The sequence below is a fragment of the Electrophorus electricus genome, chromosome 22, assembly GCF_041902795.1.
Source record: "Electrophorus electricus isolate QZ-2024a chromosome 22, ASM4190279v1, whole genome shotgun sequence".
Classification (NCBI taxonomy): domain Eukaryota; kingdom Metazoa; phylum Chordata; class Actinopteri; order Gymnotiformes; family Gymnotidae; genus Electrophorus; species Electrophorus electricus.
In genome coordinates, this window is record NC_137518.1 from 8,214,992 (window position 1) to 8,239,252 (window position 24,261).

General features: G+C 37.7%; 2 protein-coding genes across 2 annotated transcripts; both read left to right on the forward strand.

The window, feature by feature from the left end:
• Positions 1–5,517: 5,517 nt before the first annotated feature.
• aldh4a1 (aldehyde dehydrogenase 4 family, member A1) lies at positions 5,518–14,043 on the forward strand. The gene is made up of 15 exons (XM_027002046.3): positions 5,518–5,716; positions 8,297–8,390; positions 8,519–8,611; positions 8,803–8,850; positions 8,982–9,137; positions 9,291–9,440; positions 10,076–10,150; positions 10,265–10,452; positions 10,689–10,762; positions 10,947–11,143; positions 11,372–11,419; positions 11,545–11,697; positions 12,271–12,392; positions 12,533–12,651; positions 12,744–14,043. Exons 1-15 carry the CDS (start codon positions 5,676–5,678, stop codon positions 12,854–12,856), a joined length of 1,671 nt encoding a protein of 556 aa, XP_026857847.2. The 5' UTR covers positions 5,518–5,675; the 3' UTR covers positions 12,857–14,043.
• Positions 14,044–21,190: 7,147 nt separating this feature from the next.
• LOC113572447 (transcription factor HES-5-like) lies at positions 21,191–22,339 on the forward strand. The gene is made up of 2 exons (XM_027002035.3): positions 21,191–21,301; positions 21,419–22,339. Exons 1-2 carry the CDS (start codon positions 21,239–21,241, stop codon positions 21,824–21,826), a joined length of 471 nt encoding a protein of 156 aa, XP_026857836.2. The 5' UTR covers positions 21,191–21,238; the 3' UTR covers positions 21,827–22,339.
• Positions 22,340–24,261: the final 1,922 nt, after the last annotated feature.

Sequence of the window (24,261 nt, forward strand, 5' to 3'; positions counted from 1 at the left end):
GGAGTTAATTTTTTATTCTTTGGCATCTCTATTGATATTTTATGTGTCGCTACAATGTTGTGATGTTAAAGGAGCAAGGGGATAACCCCATGAACATGCTGAGGAATTTGATGCCATGATATGTAGAGGTACACACATGAGCATAGCTTACTTTCAAGAATCATGTCTTTGTGTAATTATGTAGTATCTCAGTAATTCTCATTATTTCATTTTTTAAACTTCCAGTTTGTGGTTAAAATATGGTTTTGATTTAAAACAAAATAAAGGCAAAACTTGACATTATTATTTATGCTGTAAGTTTTGTATTTATTATGTTTAAAAAACAGGCAATTGAGTTAATTTGCGGTATGTTATTGCATAACTTATTTCATCAGGCACATAACAGGCCCTTAAAGTGCAGCAAGAAGAAAACCCGCAATCAGTTTTGAGAAGATTGCCAGCACTTTCTTGTCTGTTCATCATTGATGCATTTTCCTACATAGGATATGACCAGTGCAATCACTTGTGCATTTCAATTTTGTATATTTATTTTTAAAATTTCTGTGCATTTTTACTATTGGATTAATCATTACCGTACCTAGCAAATTAGATTCTCTGTCCACACACTTTCTTAAAGAAATTCTACCTTAAGTAATTTAACTTTTACTCAATTTAAGAAACTCCTCCTTAAACATTATGTACCTAAATCATTTAGACCACTTATCAAAACTCTAACCTCGACCCATGTCAGCTGTCAAGGCACAGGCCGATCTCATACCATTTTTTCCAAGATCCTAGAAAAAGCTGTAGAGAAGCAGCTAAGTTCATACCTAAATCAGAACCAGATACATGAAGTTTTTCAGTCATGGTTTAGGCCTAATTGTAGAACCGAGACAATGAAGATTAAAGTAGTTAATGATCTGTTGTTAGCTTCTGATCAGGGTTATGTGTCTTTGCTTATATTGCTTGATCTCAGTGCAGCATTTGACAGTTAATAGATTTTTTTTTTATTTAGCCCTTACCAGTTTGTCAACATAAACGGAGACTTTTCAGCATACAGCAAGGTTAGTTATGGTGTGCCACAAGAATATGTTCTAGGACCCCTGCTTTAAAAAATTATAATTTTTTAAATAAATAAATAATTATATATATAATATGCTCACTCCAGGAGGTGCTCAGTTATATGTCTCAGCCAAACCAGAGGACAAATATCAACTTAGTATTATTAAGGAATGCGTAAAGGACATCAGATGCTGGATATTGAGAAAGTTTGTCTCACTTAATCCTGACAAGACAGAAGCACTTCTATTGGGCCCACAGAGAGTTAGGACTTTGCTCTTTAAGTACATAGTAAAACTTGATGGTCTCCAAATCACACCTTCTTTAATAGTTAAAAAGCTTGGTGTGATCATGGATCCCAGTCTCTTGTTTGAAGCTCATGTAAATAATATTTCTAGGATAACCTGTCAGGAACATTTCAAAGATTAGGAACAAACTATCTTCACAGAAAAGTTAGTATTTATCACTTCCAGATTGGACTACTGTTATGCATTACTGTCAGGCTTAAACAAGCTCCAGATGGTTCAAAATGCAGCAGCCAGAGTTCTTAGAAGAAATGAAATGTTTGATCACATTACTCCCATCATAGCTACACTACATTGGCTCCCATTAAAATTTGATTATAAAATTATTCTAATGACCTACAAAGCACTGAATACTCTTGCCCCAAAGTACTTTCAATGTTCGAGATTCAGACACAGTCTCAATATTTAAGGCTGAAAACCTATTTGTGTAGTCAGGCATTATATTAAATTCTTCCCTTCCATAAACACTGTGTGCACAATTATTAGGTTAGAGAGTATTTTTGACCATATCATCATTTTTATGCATATTTGCATAAAATAAACTCTGTAAACTTGAATGCTTATTGGAGTTAAGCATATCAGGTGATGTGTATCTGTGTAATGAGGAAGGGTGTGTCCTAAAGAGCTCAACACCCTACATCAAGGTGTGCATATGTATTAGGCAGCTTTGAAAAGTAAAAAATTGTAGGTTTTATGGATTGATGGCTATGGGCAGCTTTGGATGGTGATACCAGGGAGTTCTCGAAGGAAACTGTGAGGTCATGGTAAGGGTTGGGAGTACCTGGGATATACAGAAGCTCGGTTTTACTTGAGTTGAGCTCCAAGTGGTGGGCTGTCATCCATAACATAATGTCAGTCAAGCAGGTCTGGAGAACTGCGTGTCAGAGGGTGGAAATGAAAGAAATAATTGAGTGTCCTCAGCATAGCAGTGGCAGGAGAAACCATGAGAAGATTTTGCATCACCAAAAGAACGAGTATACAACAAGTATACAAAGAGAAGAGTCTACACGGTCCAGTGGAGAGTCTACACGGTTTGGATGTGGATCCTCTCCATGTCACCTGATAGGACTGTCCCTCCATATAGGATTTAAACCATCTCCGTTCAGAGCCAGTCACACCAAGACTGGACAGAACAGCGAGAAGAATGTTGTGGTTCACTGTGTCAAAGGCTGCTGAAAGGTCTAGAAGAATCAAAACAGATGACGTTTGTTCGTCACTGCTATGAGGGCTGTTTCTGTATAATGTGCCGGTTTGTAGCCAGACTGGCTGGGATCATGCAGCTGGTTCTGGGTGAGGAAAAGAGACAATTGATTGTAAACTGCTCGTTCGTGGGCTTTTGAGAGGAAAGAGAGAAGTGATACCGGTCTGTAGTTGGTAACGTTGGAGCCGTCGAGTGTGGCTTTCATGAGGATTGGTATCACCCTGGCGGTTTTGAATGCAGTATCCAGAAGGAAGGCACATATCCAGAAGAGATGAAAGGAAGCAGATCTCTTGAGATTGTCTGGAACAGAGTGGAAGGACTTGGGTCCAGTGGACATGTAGTCGGATTACTGGAAGTCAGGAGTTGAAGAATTTCGTCTGAGGAGAAAGGAGAAAAAGAAGTCAGAGAATTGAATGTTGGGGAATGCACACTGGTTGGAAGAGTGGGAACAGAGGAAAATGACTGGTGGATTGGTGCAACCTTCTCTTCAAAGAAGGTGATGAAATCCTCAGGAGTAAGAGATGAGGAAGGAGGGGGAGGATTGAGGAGAAAAGAAAAAATAGTGAAGAGCTTGCTTGGATCAGATGCTGATGAATCGAATTTTTCTCTGTAGTTGTAGTAGTCACTTGATCTCTATGTATTATTTATTATCTATATGCCTATTGCATTTCCTTGTTCTTACCATACTAAGATGACTTGCATTAGATGCTATTTACAGATGCTAATTAATTGTTGGCCTTATTTGCTTGTATATGTGCTGATGTGTTATCCAAATTTATTTTTTAAAAATAATGATTTGTTTATTTTTTGTACCTATAATAGCAGCGCACATTTTAAATTGGAAAAAAAAAAAAAAAAAAAACCTTCAGCTTACATGTAACCATTGTCACTGAAAATCTACTGTAACACATTAAGTGCTTGTTACTTTAAGAGTTTATAAATGTGGCTAAAGAAATTTGAAAAAATGACATACAGCAGGCTTTGATTATTTCAAGGTCTGTAAGTTAGGTTCACACAGTATTATAAATTATAACACTTGTTGTGTTATAATGGTTATCTTTTATCTTGCTAAATGGTAGGCTTCTGCTAACTAGCTAAGTTTCTAATGCCCCCTGTATTTTTACATATGTATTATTCCAAGTTCTGCCCAACTGCAATAAAATGGAATGTCTGTTCATGGGACAGCACGCATCTTGGAAACTTCCAGACACTAATGGTTTCTAACATTTCAAGCACACCAGTGTTTACAGCTGCTGAGATCTGTCTGCAGATCGTAAGACAGGGTCAGAATGTATAAGAGCGGAACTGGTCTAGCAATTCACCATTCAGAAAAGAGTGGGTGAGCTGACCAAACATAGCTGACTGCGCTCATTATGAGGAGGAGCTTAGACACCAGAGCATTTCAGACAGAGGGTGAAAAGAGATATATAGTATGAGAAAATAATGTCTTTTTGGACATGTTAATCTATTTTAATATACCCCAAAAATAAAGTCATGAACTTTGAAAATAAGCACAGTAGCTCCCCTTTAATACATGTGTTTAGATGTTTGATATGTTAAAATGTAAGCTTGGGTTTTTATGTATATATTGTTTATTATTCTCAATATAATCAAAATAATGTAACATCCCTTCATGACACATGACAATTCAATTCATGATTCACTTTAGAACAGGCACAGTGGAGCGTTGATTTACTCTATGTTACTGGATAAACAATTGGAGAAGTAAAAAAGATTTCTTAAATAAAAAAGGACTTAGCTGGGGCATTTGTTGTCCAGGAAGAAGGGTCAGAGACAGAACTGGGTGAGAGGGTTCTATTTATTTCTGAATAAAGAACACAAACAAAACCAAACTATGCTCTCATGTATAACTTATAGAGCATGTAGCTGCTTTAGAAGTAATCTTGCTGATTGCCCAGGGAACAAACTCTTTCAGGAAACAACCAGTCTATAGTATTTAAACAGGCTACACATGATTAGGCAAAGGTGTACTGAATTTCAATTAGCCACTGAATTACCTTGACATTCCTGTTGACGCCCTGTGTTGCCAGACACTCGATGAGGTCTCCACAGCCACAGCAGCATACTTTATCTTATTTAATATTATATGGTAAATCAAAACACACCATCTCATCTTTTGTAAATCTGTCCCTTTATTAAGTCTTACACAAATGCCTTCTGAGCATTTTTCTTTATTTTTTCTTATGAAAGTTTCTAACATGGACTATAACATGGATATAAAGTGTAGTCATAATCTAAAATTGCTAAAAATTGCATGTCGTGGTTTTTTTTTTATAATTACATTTTTTATTTTATGTCTTGCATCCTTTCATTTTATATTTCCTTGCATTATGCCTTTTGTCTTTTCTTCATATTGGTTATTTTTTTCTCTGTTCTTTCATCTGACCTTGGACTGCACATTTTGGTTGGCATAAAAAAAAGAAAACAAATCTTCCTCTCTTCTCTGTTATTGATTCCTCCGAGAGCATTTAGAGAATTAATACGTCCTTAAAGATCGGTTTCCAGGTCGGTGCTGGAGCAGGCAGAACAGTGGAATCGAGTAAGCAGCAATTAGGGATATGAAATTCACCCCAAAATCTATTAAATTTGAAACCATCGGTCCGTGGTTTCGAGATTTAAACCTGTGCATGTGGTATACGCATCATGACGTGAGTCAGGCCATGAACTCTCGTGTTAGAAATTGCTTCCATATAATTGGCTGACAAAGGACATCTCCTATGCTGAGTGGCCATTCGGAGACTCGCCCCCAGGCACGTTCCATTTAGTCCGAACATGGGGATGAGAGACCTATCATAGTACAAGGATATTTTTAGTATATCTGGTAATAATAACCTAAAGTTGTTTTAATTTAATAGATAAACTTAGTATTTTGTTGTATTTTTTAAAATGTCGATGAATAAATGCATTGTTAAATAATCAAGACACTAGGAAGTTATTCCACCCCCTCAACACGCAACGGTGCTTTCGTATTTCCGTGGATTGATGTAGCTGCGAGGTTTGACAGTTAATCGACGACCCTTAAAAATATTCACCTTGATAAAGGTCTTTTTCTAATAAGCATTTGCTTATTTATTCTTCTTCTTAATCTTTGTGGCTTTCCCTATCGAGACATGTTGCGACTGAAGTCGGCGCTCTGTCAATCTTGGAGGAGGTATGTAAGTCTCACATGGTCGCACATACGACTGCTTTACTTGTAGTCAGTTGGCCTATGAATATTTAGGAATCTCTAACACTCGTAAACAAACGTTTCTTTCTAGCAACAGAAAACTGAATGTCTGCTCCGCCTGCTGATTGCATATTGCCATTCGTGCATTTTATTGTAGGTGTTGTAGCGTCTTCGAATGCTGAGCACTAAGCATACGTTACTGGAGCTAACAAGCAATTAGGATCCTGGTCAGAATAACTAGAAATTAATTTGGAGGTTGCCAAGATAACTGCAGAGTTAACAAACCTGACTGTTTAAGACTAGTTTCGTCCGTGTTTTGAGAATGGACAAAGAAGAGTTTTAAAATTAGAAATTAAATTTCAGTATAACTTTGTGAAATTACTAGTTTTGCAGAATACTGTACTCTTAAATATGTCTAAATTGCTGTTTCAAACACTGGGGCATGATATCACATTTAAGTAATATGAATTTTGCCCCACCACTTTTGGAGGTGGGACAAATGCATTCTGACGTAAGCATCTATATCTTGGAATGGAAGAGAGCTAATGTCTCAAAAGAACATTTGGTACCACTGGTAAAACCTGACAGAAATGGTATGACATTAAATAATTTCTGGTCCTTGTGTCATAACAAATAGAAAAATAGTGGGGTTTTTTTTTACATGTATGTTTGGTTGGTTGTTTACAAAACCTACAGTGAAACTTTCCCTTTTGGGAAACATGGAATATTTCAAATAAACTATAAGTCAAAGGCCATAAAAGAAATAAACTAACCCTTGTTGAAGCTGCCCCCCCAGGTTTAGTTTATTTCATTTATGGCCTTTGATCTATGGGATTGTGCCATATGAGTTTTAAAGTTCTTTCAAAATCCTGGGAGACATGGTGTTTAATATTATGGGTGAAAGTAACAAATGGTAAAATGCTGTAATTTAAGTAAAACAAGTGATAGCTTGCAAATATATATTCTATTCAGAGCACAGCTTTTAAATGTGAGTGCAATAATAAGGAATCTGATTTTTATTTTATTTATTTTTAAACCTTTTTTTTTTTTTTTTTTGCTGTCATGTAAAATACAAATGTGCCCTCTCAAATGTACCCTACTGTTGCTGGAATTTGTGCTGCTATTCAGTGTTCAAATATATTTTAATCTTGTACAAATTTGCTATTCTTTTATTTGTGGAGTTGTGAAACATTTTGTCCTTTTTAGTCTTGGATTTTCATGGTAACACTACTGATAAAAGTCACCAATCAAATGTTTTGATCAAATAAATTTGTTTCTGACTCTCCCTAGCATTCCCAATGGTTTTCACAGCCAAGGTGAACACACCTAGAGTCTGTAGCATAGATCCACAAAGTCACAGGCTTAATAATGGTCCGTAAAGATTATTAATGACTTTATTCCTTCAAAATTTGATGTCTAAGCGAAGAATACATTTTGAAAGGGTTGTTGAATAAACTCCAGTAAGTTCATAAAGTCCATAAAGTCCAGTAAGGCATTCTGTCTCTGGTCTTGACTGACAATTTCAACTTCATTTGCACACATGAATTCTTATTATTGATGCATTTGCAGAAAAAAAAATTGAGATGGTGAATGCTCTCAAGGAGATTGTACTTTGGTGGAAAATGAGTAGCTAGATGAAAAATAATAGTAGGGCATAAATTAAATGCTTTGGTTGTCTGAAATTATTGAAATATAGCTCGCTAGATGTCCTTGAGTACAGCAGGCTAATTCAGATGAACTACTCTAAGTTAGCTTTAGATGGGTAACTTCGGTAGTTCTGTCTATTTATTTATTTTTATATATATAATATTATATATATATATATATATATATATATATATATATATATATATATATATATATATATATATATATATATATATATATATATATATAGCTATATATATATATATATATATATATATAGCTCGTCACACTTCCCGTGGGTGGTCACAATAAAATTATGTATAACATCTAAATTTGTTGGAGGCACTTTTCTATCCAAATCCTCCACCACTGGGAATCCTTGGGCAAGACTCTTAATGCTATAATTTCTCTACCTTTTGAAACACAAGAAGAGCACAAATATAGATGGATAGATAACTGCACAGATTTGAGGTCTGTGTGAAATGTTGAACCAGGACAATTAGATGGTAAGTGTGCTACTGGACACTTACTAGGCAGGACAACATGGATCTAATGGAATACTGTTATTAAAACCCTTAGCATGTTCTGATTGGCTTTTTGCCCTTTTTTGTTTGGTGAGAATGCAAAAGCAAGATCAGAATATGTTTCGTAAACACAGAGGCTAAATCTGAGTGAGTTCAAAGATTCCCCAAACAAAAGAACAGCAAACGTGTCTAAGAGCAAATGTATCTGAAAACATGCCGGCGGCAGTTTTATAGTAGAGCAGGAAAAATCCAAGCGAGAGCAGGGTACATTTGAGTGTGCACGTATGCACTTTGCGTTAAGGCAATGGAACTTTAGTTTCTGGTTTCCTATGCTATATTAGAATCATGAGTTCTGGTAGAAAATTTTGGAAACATGGTATGATATCCTACCCAGTTTCAGAACGTTTCCCTGTGGAGCTATGGAGGTTAGGAATGAACCAGTTTTGGAGTTCCAAGAGAGGAGTAAAGAGAGAGCTGAGCTTGAAAAGGTACACACACACACTCACACACACCCACACACACCCACCCCTAAACAAAAACACAAGCATGTTTGATTCTTCCTGTGGAATGTAGCCACTGCAGTGCATTTTAACTAAGGTCTGCACTGATTTGCCAGGCCCTACAAGACTTGAAGGGAAAGACAGAGGAAATTCCATGTGTAATTGGAGACGAATATGTGTGGACCAAAGATATTCAATATCAGATGTCTGTGAGTACATAACCAGTCCATCTGAACCCAGTTGTCTGTGACCTGTCAGCCTTGCTTGTCAGTATAAAAGCTCTAACACAGTTGTTATTCTGTCGTGTGTGTAATGCAAATACGTGAGAGTGTAAAACAGAAGACACTTAATATTTGTGTTATCAGTGTCCTGATAGAACGGTGTATTATCCTTCCTATAGCCTTTCAACCACTCCCACAAGGTGGCCAAATTCTGTTATGCTGATAAGGTAAGGAAACTAACTTGCACTTCATTGCCCAAACTGATTAAATGTGACCAGACTGAAACTATTGCATGCTGAAAAAGAAATAAAAACACTACCCGGCAACTTTTTTGTTTGCTCAATCTTTATTTTTGCAGGATCTCCTAAACAAAGCCATTCTGGCGTCTTTGGCAGCAAGACGAGAATGGGACCTTAAGCCAGTGACAGACCGAGCACAGATCTTCTTCAAGGCTGCTGAAATGATCAGTGGGCCCAAGAGAGCAGAGGTTCTTGCTAAAACGATGATTGGCCAGGTAACATTTCATGTGGCAACTTAAACTTGCACAGCCTCAGTGTGATTTAAGCAGAAAAAAGTAAATTGAATTGTTTAGTCTGAATTATGCAGCATTATAGTGCACTTTCTTAACTTCCAATGTCTTCACTAATCTCTGTACCCTCTCCTACAGGGTAAGACCGTGATACAGGCTGAAATTGATGCCGCAGCCGAACTCATTGACTTTTTCAGGTTCAACGCCAAGCATGCAATTGACCTACAGCAGCAGCAGCCTCTGGACAGCGATGGTAGCACCAACACCATGCTTTATCGTGGGCTAGAGGTGGGCTCCCTCTTCAGTAGAGTCCTGCAGGGGTGACTCCCCAGGTCTGCCACATTCATCCTTAAGATTACCTTGGGTCCTCCATTATCCCGTCTCCTTATCTAGTCCATTTTTTTTTTAAGTTTTCCCACCTCTCTAATGTAGCTCAACCTTTTTTCCCAGAATTATAAAATATATTCTGATGCTATAGTCTGTGGCATAGTTTGTATTGAAAGTGACAAACAAAATGTTTTACTATTTTGTTATTGTTAGCAAGACAGTCTTCCATTATAATTGTTTGTCTTATATTTATCTTAGCCTATACAAGCAGTGGGATAAACCACCTTTTATTTAAGCATTAAACACAATTTAGTTTATCCACAATAGTATACCATATTATGTACAAATGAAAAATTTGTATAGTTCCATGTTTATTCTTAAGTAAGCATGTGATCATAAACAGTTCTGGAAGCCCTGTCTTATTTCCACAAATTTTTGGAATCTCCAGCATTGGTGGGAGGGGGTTACATTAATGGTAAAAGCCATCAGCTCCACATGGCTACATAGAGGCCTCATAAATCCACATGCAGAATAGGCAACATGTATCCAGCAGTCCTTTCTGTTTTGATCTGCATTTTTATCTTATTCCCTTGCAGGGCTTTGTAGCTGCTATTTCACCGTTCAATTTTACTGCAATCGGTGGAAACCTGGCAGGCACGCCAGCAATGATGGTAAGCGTATTATGTTTAAACTGAAAGCAGGAAATCAATTTCCATTCCTCTGGCTTATATCCTTAACTCAGTAAAGGACACGAGTACATACTCATTGGCTAAATATGTTATCAGGGTAATGTGGTGCTATGGAAACCCAGTGACACTGCCATGTCTGCTAGCTACGCAGTCTACAAGATTCTGCGGGAGTCTGGCCTGCCGTCCAACATCATCCAGTTTGTTCCAGCTAATGGGCCTGTTTTCGGGGACACTATCACTGCTTCAGAGCACTTGGCCGGAATCAACTTCACCGGCAGTGTGCCGTATGACTTTCATTTTCCTTTGATGTTCTGGATTAACCTGCCACTCATTGAGCACCAGCTATTAATATCACTTTAAGATTTAATTATGGCTGGCATTGGTGTTTCTCTCTGAAACAACTCTTAAGGACAAATTAGTAGGAGGCGGTGTTGTTTGCGGTTGGGAGGGAACAGAACATATAAGATGTATTGAACAACAGTTTAAAATACTATGGCTTTGTTTTGTTTTTTATCTCCAGAACATTTAAACATTTGTGGAAACAGGTGGCGCAGAATCTGGATAACTACAAAAATTTCCCTCGTGTGGCAGGAGGTCAGTGATTTTACATTACCTCCCAACAAATCTTTTCCTTAATCTTTTCCAACCTGCACCTTACCCTCATTGATTTATTGTCCCTCTTAAATCCATTTAACCTTTGCCCAAAATTAACCACATGTTCACAATTCTGGTCAGTTTTGCTTGAGGGCTAAACGTATTCTTTTTGTTTGTCTATCAGAGTGTGGTGGCAAGAACTTCCACTTTGTGCACAGGTCAGCGGATGTCCACAGTGTGGTAATGGGCACCATCCGCTCAGCATTCGAGTATGGAGGCCAGAAGTGCTCAGCTTGCTCCCGAATGTATGTGCCTGACTCCCTTTGGCCGTGCATTAAACAAGAGCTTCTGGCTGTGCACAAACAAATCATAGTGGGAGACGTGAGTGCAGCTACTTTACTTGCTGCCAGAAATGACTTCTTTTTTTTATTTAAGCGGCCATTTACTGCAGCTGAGTTCAACATTGTTTGGTAGCTTTTCCAGTATTACTGAGTACTGTAGTAATGTTAGGATTGGTTTGTGTTGTAATTATGCTGAAATGACCACAAAGAGAGACTATTTGGCCTTGCATGTTCTATATCATAAATACATTTTTCTTTAACTTTACAGCCAGTTGAGAATTTTGGAATTTTCTTCTCAGCAGTAATTGATGACAAAGTAAGCGAAAACTGCCTGCTAATTCTTTTAATAGGCTATAATCATAGTTAAATAATTGTATAACAGTGGCTCTCTTCTCCAGTACCTATGATTTATAAATCTATTTATTCTTTCTATTCTTTTAGTCCTTTTCCAGAATCAAGGGCTGGCTTGACCATGCCCAGACCTCTCCTAATCTAACAGTGATTGCTGGTGGAAATTGTGATGACAAAAAGGGATACTATGTGGAGCCTACAATTATTGAAACTAAAGACCCACAGGATAAAATAATGACTGAGGTACAGTTATCCTGGCATTATTCTCATATGTAAATGTGTATTTTATTTAACATTTTTTGTTTGAGCTTCTGGTGTCAGGCATGCTCTCAAACAGGATCAGAGAAGTGTATGGTTGAACTTTGAATTGAGATTATTCACTTGTGCAGTTAAGCGTAAAATGCAGCTCAATGGGAAAGCTCGGCTTGTACAAACAAACCATTCTCCCTTGCTTCTAACATTTGTACAGCACTGTTTTTTGCAGATGATTTTGCTAGTGACCAAAGGTTTTGAGAATATTTACATATACAGTTCAACTAACAGATCTGAGCTTTGTAATTGTTTTCAAAGAACATGCGTCATGAAATGAGGCAATAGTATGGGATGATAATAGTAGCGATGATAATTCTGAACACTATATCAGAATGAGTGATTTCTTTTTGTTTCGCTGGTAAGAGCTATGCTTTCATTGTTTTTGGTCTAGTTCATGTGTGTTAGTGACTGTTAAAATCCAAGTGCAAGCGCAAAATAACATTGTAAGAACATATTGTACAAAAGAACTTTTTTTTTTTTACATGAGAAATGTAACCATTTTAGGAGATCTTCGGGCCAGTTTTGACCATTTATGTCTACCCTGAGAATGATTACAAGAAAGTATTGGACTTAATTGACAACACATCTCCATATGCTCTCACAGGGGCTGTCTTTGCCCAGGATAAGTAAGAACCACACATTTTCCAGATGCGTGGTTGGTTTACCTTGGCTGTTTTACTGCTACCAACTACCAACTGTTTTACCTTTCCTGATTTGAATGTTTGTGAATCATTATACTTATTCCTAATGGTGGCACTTGTTTCAGGGCTGTTTTGGATGAGGCTGCAAAAACACTGAGAAATGCAGCAGGAAATTATTATGTAAATGACAAATCAACAGGCTCCATTGTGGCCCAGCAGCCTTTTGGGGGCTCCCGGGCATCAGGTAAATATGACCATGTCCACAGTACCTTAGAATCCACTGACATATTTTCTTAAGTTTTGAATTTCTCCTCACTAACATTGATATCTCTTCAGGTACTAATGACAAGCCTGGTGGACCACACTATGTCCTCAGATGGACCTCGCCACAGGTTGTCAAGGAGACCCATGTTCCACTCAGAGATTGGAAATATAACTATATGGGTTGAGTGAACGCTCTTGTTATATTCACAGCATAACCCATGATCCATAACTCTGTTCTAATGATGGCTTCCCCTCCCCCCAATTTCTCAATCAAGACCAATGAAGACACCAAAGTGCTTATTTATTTTACTTGAGTTAGCATTTATCCTTTCCCAAGTTGCTTTTTGAAAAAGGCTAGTTCTCTTGGAACATTACAAAACAGATGGCAAATCGAACTGACCCCTTATAGTGCTGCCCATGTCCAGGGTGTAGCCATGGAAATGTGAGCGACTAGGAAAACTTGAAGGAACTACTACAGTGGCTCTTGTAGTTCACTGAATTCACTGCATATGTGATTGTGTTTGGAAGATTTTAAGAACCTTGACTTGGCAGACTTTCATTGCCTGCAGTGGCTTCATAGTCTATAATAATATACCATGCTTCCCAAAACAACAAATTTTACAATTGAGCCCTTGCAACATAAAAATGTATATCAACCATTTCTCCTTTTGTGAAATCAGTTTTTAGTTTTTGATTTTGTACAACTTTAACATTAAAATGATAAATATACTTTAGACTTGCCTTACTTTATTCATGTGGGCATTGAAAAAAATAAAACTTGCAATTATGCTTCATATTGTTGTTATTTTGTAGAAGGGTTGGTGGGGGGAGAAAATGGACATGGTTGGGTTTTTTTGTTTTGTTGCAAAGACTCAGTTAGTTATTTTAATTATATTTATTTTAGTTCTATTACAGTATTTTTAATGTTATCTGCAATAATGAAATCACAAATATATAAATAACTACCAAAGCCTGATCTTGGTAGTGTTCCGATTTAATGTTTTTCTTGGTTTTCCTGTTTTTTTTTTAAATGAGCTGTGTCCCTTTTTAATGGGGGGGGGGGGGGGACCTGATTTGGAAAAAAACGAAGTACAAGTCAAGGTTCTCTTATACCTAATTAAACCACTGGTCTACCATCTTTTTCAACTTGTGTGCGGTGGAGGCTGGTTGGCAGTCAGTTTTTGGGTTTTTTTTGGGGGGGGGGGGGGGGGGTTGTTTGTTTTTTGTCAATATTTGCAGTTAAAAAATTATGTATAGAAGAAATGTGGGTTTAAACCACAACACACATTTAACCAAACAGAATTTTAAATGTGACAAATTTGTACTGCTGTAATAATTATCTGCCAAAAATAAAAGAGCCTATTTTTGTTGACTGGTATGGCATATCTCATGTACAAGTAGCTGGTTTTTAGGTTTAGTGTAAATTATCATCTTTTCCATCATATAAAAGTCAGCCATCATGGCTGAATGTATTCAAACATGGTCTTTTAGAAGGAAAGAACCTGAGGCTGAACCATCTAATTAAGCAGCCAGCCTGTCTCGGACTCAGACCCTATAGAATTAAGTTAGCTGCAGAGCCATTGAGAGAGTGAATAGTATCAACTCTGTTCTCTCTGATGGGCCATTTGTCATTGTACAGTGTTGCAATTTTGCATTTTTCTGAGATGCTGGCAAACCTGATAACTTTGTGGAAGATGTAGCCTGCAAGATGGAACAGAATACGTTTCTCAGTGTTTATGAAGTCATGTGCATCTTTGTTCACCACTGTCAGCTGTTTGACCTACTGATGTGCTGTCTTTTGCTTTTTTTTGGTGGCTATCTAATTTCTCCAATAGATCCAATTGACTGTCTACTGGCTGAGAGGTGGTATCGGCTCTCCCTGTCGCTCCTCACTACTAGCTGACAGGGTGGTATCAGCTCCATCTCTCTTGCCTCACTAGCCATGTTCTTCACTCTCACTTTCCCTTCTATTAGTCTCTGCATCTCTCGTTCTTTGAAACTTGTGTGTGAAAGATACTTATTTTAAGTGTCATAATTAGAATATAAATATAATATAATTATTAAGAATTCATACTTATACCTGTGTCATCTCAACATCTATAGCATTAATCAGCAGCTATGGAGTCTATATTTACAGGTGCAGAGGTGTGTTGTGGTGCAGTGGTCCTCTTTTTTGAACATGGCCAATACCCAAAGATGGTGGGAACAGCATCAGCCTACTCTTAGCCTCATCTCGTTTAGTTTATCGCTCAGTTTTGCCTATTAACATAAATAGACCATAGTGGGTGAATACACACTAATAGAGAACACTTTTTATACTTAAGTTTATTACATGTCTAAAAGGCAACCAAGAACATGATACTTTATATGAGTTCATGTCACATCAGTAACTGATGCCACTTGAAATAATTGGTTAAACTTGGTTATACTTGGTTAAACATCAACAGCAAAAGCTAAGCTTCATGTTTGAGGTTATTAGAGATTTCCTCAAATAAATTTCAAAATGTTAATCAAGTGCATTAACACTTTAATCAGCAGATAAATATGATCAAGGATCTGCATTAAAAGACATGATGCATCTCAATCTGTTCCATTGCAAGTCACATGTTGCCCCTTAGTGGCCTCCGATGGTTTGTACCTGTTTCATTACTTGAACATCTGTTACTCTTGCCACAATTCACAGGCTTTGATCCCAAGCAGCTCATATCAGTGTAGATTTGCGACCAATATTTTTAGTTCAGCTCACATTTCAATCATTCCCAAAGTTCTGTTGGAATGAGTACACACTTACCCAGCAGAGAGCGTTAAAATACGCTGTTTTATTACCTGACATCCTGTGGACAATGGATCCTGCAGTAATATATTCTTGATTCATTCACAATTAACTACATGAAGATGTCCAGGAGCTATATTCCAAGTCACACTTTCAAATATGATCATAATTTTACGAAAATATTTCAGTTATCTTAAATCATCTTAAATCAAACAAATAATGATCAGTAACCTTCTGTCACTGTCTCTTATACAGTAAGGTCAAAGCTGCAGGCCAGTAGGCCTGTTGGTCACATCCCCAGTAGTAACACTTTATCAGCACATTATTGGCACAGTTTGTACAGGTTCCCCTTATAAGCCTTAACGGTTAAAATTGATGTGCCTGAGAGAATATATCCTTCAGTAAACCCCACCATTACACTATATTAGCTCATGACATTCATTAACGTTATTCCTTGAATTATTCAAATGTCTATAATAGCTGTGCCTCATAAGTTTGGCTTGTGTGAGAAAAAAGCCACAAGTCCAATTTCATAAATTCCATCTCTTAAAAAATACAACTGAAAATATGCAAATTCACAAACAAAGACTTAAATGCCTGAGCCATGCGATGTGTTGTATTTGGGCACCAGTTTCTCGTGGAATGTGTAGTTATGGAAATTGTGTAGAGTGGAACAAATGCAAATCTCTTTAAATCCAATCAGCTTCAAACTAAGTAGTCTTGTGTTTTCTTTGTTGTTTTGTAAATCTATTCAAATAGATATCAAGATGAAAGTCTTATTACTTTTCCAAGTAGTTTTTTTTTTGTCTCAAAGTACATATTTTGACAATTCTATCAACATGATAGATTAATACACCTACCTGTAAGTTATACAAATAGGCATAGTTATACAAGTTATACAAGTTATACAAATGGGCATATCTATAAGACCCATATATATATATATATATATATATATATATATATATATATATATATATATATATATATATATATATATATATATATATATATATAGATCATTTATAGGCCTCTTGTGTAGAACATGAATGTTCCTTTGTACAATTAGTATAAATGTAAATGGGGAATAGTTAGAAGAGCATTTTTACATTTATACTAATTGTACAAAGGAACATTCATGTTCTACACAAGAGACCTATAAATTATCTCTTTCGTAAACATGTATGTCCTTAAAGCGTTCACGTCACCGTGGTCTCTAAAGTGGCTGCGCACCACTCTTTGAGTTGTACATTTAAGAATAGTAGGCACATGTTTTACTGCCCTCGCACAGTCTCCCCATGTCTGCTTTGGGTTGTTGCGTTATAAATTCGTTTCGAACTGTGATAAAATGCAGTCTTTTCTCAACACCTAGCGAATCCTTCCGCGTAGCTCTATACCAGTGTACCCATGTAGTGCTCGCGAGAACGGGATGCTTTTCAGGCAGATCACAGCCATGTCCAGAATGTCAGCCTTTCCGAAGTTGGAGCTGATCTGTTTAGGTCTCAGCATGCCCTTGAGAAGCAGCTTTAGTTGCTCGATGCTGCTGTCTCTCAACCTTTTCTCCTGATTGAAAAATATGATACTTAGCTTTAATGAGATAATTCTAGCAGAACCAAAATATGTTGTCAAGTCTAAAAACGTTTAACATATCCATTTCTATAGCTGAAATACTTTCTTTCAGTCGTTTTAAACTCGCGAGGTGCCATTGTTTTAGCCGATGATGTCTCCTGACAAGTAGGTCGTGTGCTTCACGTGCTAAACTTGGCTCTTTTATAGGCCGTGTTTTAGCGAGTTTCCTCATTTTAATGTTGTCAGGACTTTCTCACACCCGGGGGCTTATCCTTGGCTAAGGGGTGACAATATCTCAATAAGATCCGCACTGCTGCGTGACTTGCAGAAGACAAATGAGGTCAGAGAGCGAACAGGTGGAGTACTAAATAACTACTACGTCCTTGTTAGCAGACTATTCTGGGCCAAATAATCCAACTTCTGGGCCAAATACGGTATATTACTGCCACTTTCGGACCAATTATGATAATGGAAAGTGAACTGTGGGTCAAAACTACTGCAGTTATAGAAGCCAAATGTAAGGTCATTTTAACTCTATAGCCAACATGCAATGTAAGTCATTTCGATTTTGGGCGAAAAACGTATTCAACCGGAGACAGACTCGGCGAATTTTCTTTTCCTAACCATCGACTAAGTAATATTAAGTATTTAACATTTTTACAAGATAAAAAAATAAGTTCGGAATTTCCCGTTTTATTTTCCGTAAAGTGAACTGTAAACTCAGAATTGCGAACATAAGACTACAGCACGTGTACAATGCGCTATTTTACTACATGATTGGGAATGCATGCTTACAACTCAGATGTCAGAAGTATATTATTGGGATATTTCGCTGGTATGTATCGCTTCTTAGCATCGGAAAACATATTATATCACAATGCCCTACATCAAATTTTTAATTATATGGCGTAGGTGTCTGGATTTCTGTTACGTAATCCCTGCGATAACAAATATAGTCATATTTTGCCTATGGTAATTAAAATGCACTTAATTACTATGTGCATCATTATCCCCTGTATCATTAGAGCATCTGTACGCTTCACTGAGAAACCAGGACTAATGTTTTGATAAGTTCGGCACGCTTCTATGGGCCTTCTGTTGAAGCGGTGCTGTGGGAAAGTTAGGATGAAGTTGGCTCCATGCTTAGTCTTTGAAGTTGACGCACGACAGCTCAAAAGCGCAGCTGACTCCCGTGCGCGGGAAACTGCAGTCAGCGAAGGCGAACGATAGACAAAAATGTATATTGTTTTCTCCTATTTAAGAAGGAACAAAAGAAAAACCTAAATAAAATTAACAAATCTGAATAGCCTACTAGGTTTACAGTATGACCCCCAGATTATTCGCATTCATTGTAATCAGACTGATATTTTTAAATGGACTATTGAATCATTTCTAATATAGGTACATATCAGAAATTATTCAATAGTCTAACTTAAAAATAATAGACTGTTACACTCAGAAGTCAATGCAAGGGTCAGAGGTGACAACATGTCAGCAAGATAGCAGTCTGTATAGCAGTATGTGTTTTTTTTACCTTTATTCTAGCCTTTATAGCAAAAGAAAATTTGATCTTGCCCTTACATTTTAAGAACAATGTAATACCAAAAACTGAACAACCCTCTTACTGCATTGTCAAATAAAACAGTATACATGTGTGCATGTGGGTGGGACTGCACTGCAATGGAGGTTAACCCCAAGCTCCTTTCCCACACTTACTCCCAGCTCCCGCCAAAAGTAGCTTGTTTAGGCACAATGCGCTGCTACCTCCCTGTGATACAGCCTTTTACCGCTTGCCCCTTGCTTGACACTCTCAGCCACACACAGAGAACGAGAGAGGCAGATGCTGGGCGTAATGCTCAGCATGATCTGTCCCCAGCACTCCGTCAGTGCAGGACCTGGGAAACCCTTGACCTCCCCTCACTGAAGTTGAATCTCGACTTTAATGGGAGTGATGCTTAATGGCATTCAGGGGTCACATGACCCAGCATTCAGACAAACCTTGAAAAGCCACTTTGAGTGCAAAATCATGGTATTGTTGAACACCTTCTGCCCCATTAGGAAGCAGTCCCTATGTGTCGGCACTTGCCAACATGTTTGTGGTCATTAATTTAAAAAAAATGAAGGAAATAAATAAACCTGAAGAATCTTCTACAAAAATGTTAAATTTTGAGCATTGTGCTCAGTCTACAATAGATTACTTTATATTTAAAATTTTACACTTCTTTAGTTAACTCTATTGTTCTGAACCCTAAATAGCATTCAACAGGTGAAAACACGTTATTGGCATGACAGTGATGGTGCATTTAAATAAATGCTCAGTGACCTGCTTAGGCAGGTGCATCATGCGTGAGTGCATACATGCCTCCAGGCATGTGTTTGGTTATGTGCTGCTACACTTTGATGGGATCTGTCAACAGGAGTCTACCTGTAGGCCTTGCTAAGGTGTGCAGGAGTGAGGGGGCTTTGTGTGTGTAAGCAGAGGTCCAGATGGTCTATTGAGGCTGAGGAATAATAAAGCACACTGGATCAGTGGCATCAGGGTGGGGCTAGCCACTGAATGGGGCCAAAGTGTGGGAAACAGGCACAGGTTGAAGCTCTCACACATTCCTTGCTGGAGACGGTTTCTTTGGCCATGCTTAGATACTTGGGCAACTGGGCACACAGCCATAGACATTGTGTGTGTGTGTGTGTGTGTGTGTGTGTGTGTGTGTGTGTGTGTGTGTGTGTGTGTGTGTGTGTGTGTGTGTGTGTGTGTGTGTGTGTGTGTGTGTGTGTGTGTGTGTGTGTGTATGTGCATGGTGTATTATGAGGCCATGGCTTTTCTTTTCTGAATGAAGGTCCAGTGTGGAATGAGCCCATTCTTTCAGTGGCGTCATCTGTCATTATGACTCACTGCTTAGAAATGTGTAGCTTAAGGACAGAAAGCAAGACCACAAAACAAGTGAGGATTTCCTTCTAAAGTTAAACTGAACATATGGTGCTTCTAGACTTCAGCAGAATGATTGTGCCCACAATACTATTTACTAAGTCTTTCTGTTTAAATGTCTGTGTCCCCTTAGGAAATGATTGTGTATAAATAAATTATGATTACAATTAACATGAAAATGAATGTGTATGTCATATTATATAACATATGGAGGTTTTCGAATGCCTTCCATAATGGTGACAACTTGCGACTTGATGAAAACAAGTTCATGTTCACCTCATGTCTTCCTCAAAGTGCCTTTGCAGCAGATGGTGAAGACCATGTCCATTTAGCAAAAGAGTGGGAGGGGGCACTGTATCGGGGGTTAGTAGATTTTGCAGCAGGGAGCAGGTGATGTGGGAGAACATGCACGCGTCCCACGGACCAGCGGAGCCTCTGATCTGAGCAGCAAGTTCAAAGGGCATTTGTGGAGGCAAAGAGGAGGGGCCTGGATTCTATTGACTCGAGGACACGTGAGCAGGATCTTGCCTGGGTTTCCCACACTATCTGTCCATTTATTACCCTCCTTTCTCCAACAGAGAGAGACTGCAATGAACAATTGAAGTGTGCCATCCTTGAGGGCTTGGGATAATTGTGCTTAATTGACATTCACAGTGAATGCATTCCTTCCAGAGCGAGAGACAGAGAGAGAGAGAGAGAGAGAGAGAGAGAGAGAGAGAGAGAGAGAGAGAGAGACTTTCTTTTTAATGAACTAAATTAAATCAAATTTTTAATGTGTAAATTGTCTTTATAAGCTGCTAAATAAGATGTTGATTATCAAAAAAAAAAAATCAAAACCTACAAACAAATAAACAAAAAAACCCAGAAATGTATCATTCACCTTCCTCTCTATGCTAAAAAATGTTAAAAACGTGTTTGTGTCAGATAAGGAATATGATGGTTTATCTTTATGTCAGTAGCTTTTGACCTCCATCTGCAGATAGTTTATCAGACAGAGGGTAGGTTCCCAGATAATAAAATTCTAACAACTTGGCTTGTGTTCAGTTTGTGTCACTGATATCTGGAAGACCATCTCCTCCGTTGGGCCTATGAGGTCAGTTAACCATGAAATAATTGATGCTTCTTCTATTGTTGAGGACGCTTCACCCACAGGCCGCTGAGTGTGGGAAACCTAATCCTGCTTGGGCCTCATGCCTTTGTAATGCTAATGAACTGCTATAAATAGGGGAGAGAGAACCTCACTCCAGAACAAATCAGACTCACTCTGCTCAGTGAGGCACACTCTCTTCTTCTGAAACAATGGCTCCTACCTACCTGCCTACTACTGACTACTCAAAGCTCTCCAACAAGGAAAAACATAAAGTAAATATCTCTATTGCTTTATCTTCAATGACTGTATTTCATTGCTTTCTTTTTCCTTTGAATATTTGCATTTTTTAAAAAAAGACTTGCTAATGAAATTTCTTTGTTATTTAACAGTTAAGAAAACCTGTTGTGGAGAAAATGCGTAGAGATCGCATCAACAACTGCATCGAACAGCTCAAGGTGATGCTGGAGAAGGAATTCCACCAGCAAGACCCCAACACCAAGCTGGAGAAAGCCGACATTCTGGAGATGACTGTTGTTTTCCTGAAGCAGCAGCTGCAGCCCCAGATCTTAGCACCTCAGAAAGCGCACTGTGATGGCTACTCTCAGTGCTGGAAGGAGACCATGAACTTCCTGTCTTCCAACTCCAAGCTGGACATGACACTTCAGCATCTTAACTGCTGTCAAGAAGTCCAGAAAACAAAAAAAGACCTCCACGTGTCTCCACCTGCCTCACAAGCCAGCCGGATTTCAGTCAAGCAAGATACTAGTGTCCACAGAGCTGTCTGGAGGCCTTGGTAGAGACACTGAGCACAGCGGCTTTCTCATGTTAACCAGATGGTAGTTTTACCATCTTTTATGTAGGAGATATGTTATTTCCAAGGACTTTCGATATGGAATGTGAAAGAAATGCTTTTCTGTTCAAGAAGAACGTAAAGGGGAAAATATTCAAATTGAAAACTATTTTAGAGCATTTGGAAAATGAGCTTTGTAAGTTTCTGTTGTGTCAAATAGCTTTTTTTTTTTTTTCTTTTTTTTTGCTTTATCAAGTAAGATTTTTTATCTTTTGTAAGTTTTCCTGAATTCTGCTTAGAACCTAAGCATATTAATGTGTTGTTGGATTGTTTTAATGTAATCCTTGGTATTGGCCTTTTGTAAGGGCAATTGAGAAATTATCATCTCTGTATTTTCATGTGCCATAAATATAGTAGACACTGTGTGTCTCTTGTTTTTAAATAAAGATCATTGCTAAAATGAATGAAGTGACTTCCCCTTTAAATGTAGTCAGTGTGTCATAATAAACACTGATATTTTTTTTTTACCAAGTTCCTTTCATATATTGGGATTATAGCCCTTCTAAACTGAAATGAAGGCTGTTAGCATTAAATGAACTTATAATTAGGGACAATCAATATTAATGCAAAATTGCACACACTTGATAAATGATGCAATCGGACCTTTCAGGAAATAAACTATAAAGTCACGCATGCTTTCATTTTTAATGAAACAGCAGAAACAGCATAAAGAAAATGACAATGTTTAGTTTTACTTGGGACATAATGTGCAATTAATATTTTTTGTTGTTATTTTGTTTGTTTGCTTAGAGTCCCAATAATTCTTCACATTGCAGATATTTGATATTCAGTAATGACTATTCTCTTAATGTTTTATGTAATTAAATTGCTCTTGGATGGGCTTTTTGTCATTTTCCCCTTTGCACTAATATAAGCCATAACTATTGTTTAGTTATAAGTCTATTCTGCACCTATAAACATGATTTGATAATAAAGCCTGTGGAAACAGATGACGTGCCGTTTACAATACATTCATCTGCGTCTAACAGTATGGGTCTGAGGAGCTTGTGGCTTTCCCACACTCATCATCCAATCAGAGCCCTGTTTGTAACACTTCATAACATCAATGGCCTGAGCCCAGGGGCAAGGCCAAGCTGGTGGAGAGAAGGAGGGGTGCTTCAGAAAGGGGAGTGTGTCTCTCAGCAGGGGAGAGTGTGAGTATACTAAGATCTGACTTTGTGTGTGTGTGTGTGTATTCTCTTCAAAATCCACTACTTCATGTCTTGTAAGATCTTCTCATAGACTTGTGACACAGTGTGTCTTCCCACAGTGTGAAATGTGCCAGTAGTTTCAGCAACTTGATCAAAAAGTACCATCTTTCAAATTAGCATCTTTCAGATACACTCTCACAAACTCACCATACATGGCATTTGTTTTTTAGATTTTCATTAGGCGCAAGTGTTTCAATACAGATCATAAAAATAAATATTATATAAACTTCAGCATTAACCTATTATTCAACAAGTGGATTTTAACAAGTAAGTAGCCATCTCCCTGGGGACGACTGTGAATGTGGAGCCAAGGGGTCGGAATTCACACAACCATGCCTAATGGATAATTTAGCGCGGCACACTTCTTTTGTGTCTTGGCTGAAATGAGAGACCCTGTCACGATTGTGGGAAATCCTGAGAGAAGACAGCCCCACACATGTGATGAGCAACATGGGCTTGCCTCCCTTAAGCTCAGCAGCTGTCTGATGAAACCAGAACTGAAAGCACACAGTGCCTATTATCAGGGGTTTGGTTTTGGTGTATAAACAGGGAAACTTACCTTACATCCCCCCTCCCTCTGGTTCTTTTAAAGTCATGCATGCTTATAGTTTTTTTCAAATGTACTCGTGTACTTGTGCAACATTCCTGCTTGAATAGATATGCTTAGAAGAGAAATTATGAGGAAACTTTATTAAAAGGATTATATTACTATTATTGGTCATTTTTGTTTAGCCTTTTAGGACCTTTTATAATTATACATATTATACATACATACATACATACATACATATATATATATATATATATATATATATATATATATATATATATATATATATATATATATATATATATGGACCTGTCAAAAGTGCATAGAGGGAAATACAGGGAGCAATTAAAAGTTATGCATGTGACTGAATATTCTCATGAAAAACATGATTTTAATTAATTACAAAAGATTTTATGGATCTTGTCTATAGTTTGGCAAGTGGGTCGCCTGATAATAATACCTGGAACTTACTGCTGTAAGCCAGAAATATCATTGTTCTTGCCCACTGTACACTAGTAAACAATAAATAATGAATACCTTCTAACCACTTTAACTGCATGTGATTTATATAATATTCACCACAGCCAAAAGTATAGTTTGTCAAAGGGTATGTAATGTCTA

Excerpts from the sequence above, each read along its gene's own strand:
- aldh4a1 (XM_027002046.3), top strand. The coding sequence starts at position 5,676 with ATGTTGCGACTGAAGTCGGCGCTCTGTCAATCTTGGAGGAG. Across the intron at positions 8,612-8,802 it reads ATATTCAATATCAGATGTCT|CCTTTCAACCACTCCCACAA; the intron begins GTGAGTACATAA and ends TCCTTCCTATAG. Across the intron at positions 9,441-10,075 it reads TGCTTTATCGTGGGCTAGAG|GGCTTTGTAGCTGCTATTTC; the intron begins GTGGGCTCCCTC and ends ATTCCCTTGCAG.
- LOC113572447 (XM_027002035.3), top strand. The coding sequence starts at position 21,239 with ATGGCTCCTACCTACCTGCCTACTACTGACTACTCAAAGCTCTCCAAC. Across the intron at positions 21,302-21,418 it reads CCAACAAGGAAAAACATAAA|TTAAGAAAACCTGTTGTGGA; the intron begins GTAAATATCTCT and ends GTTATTTAACAG.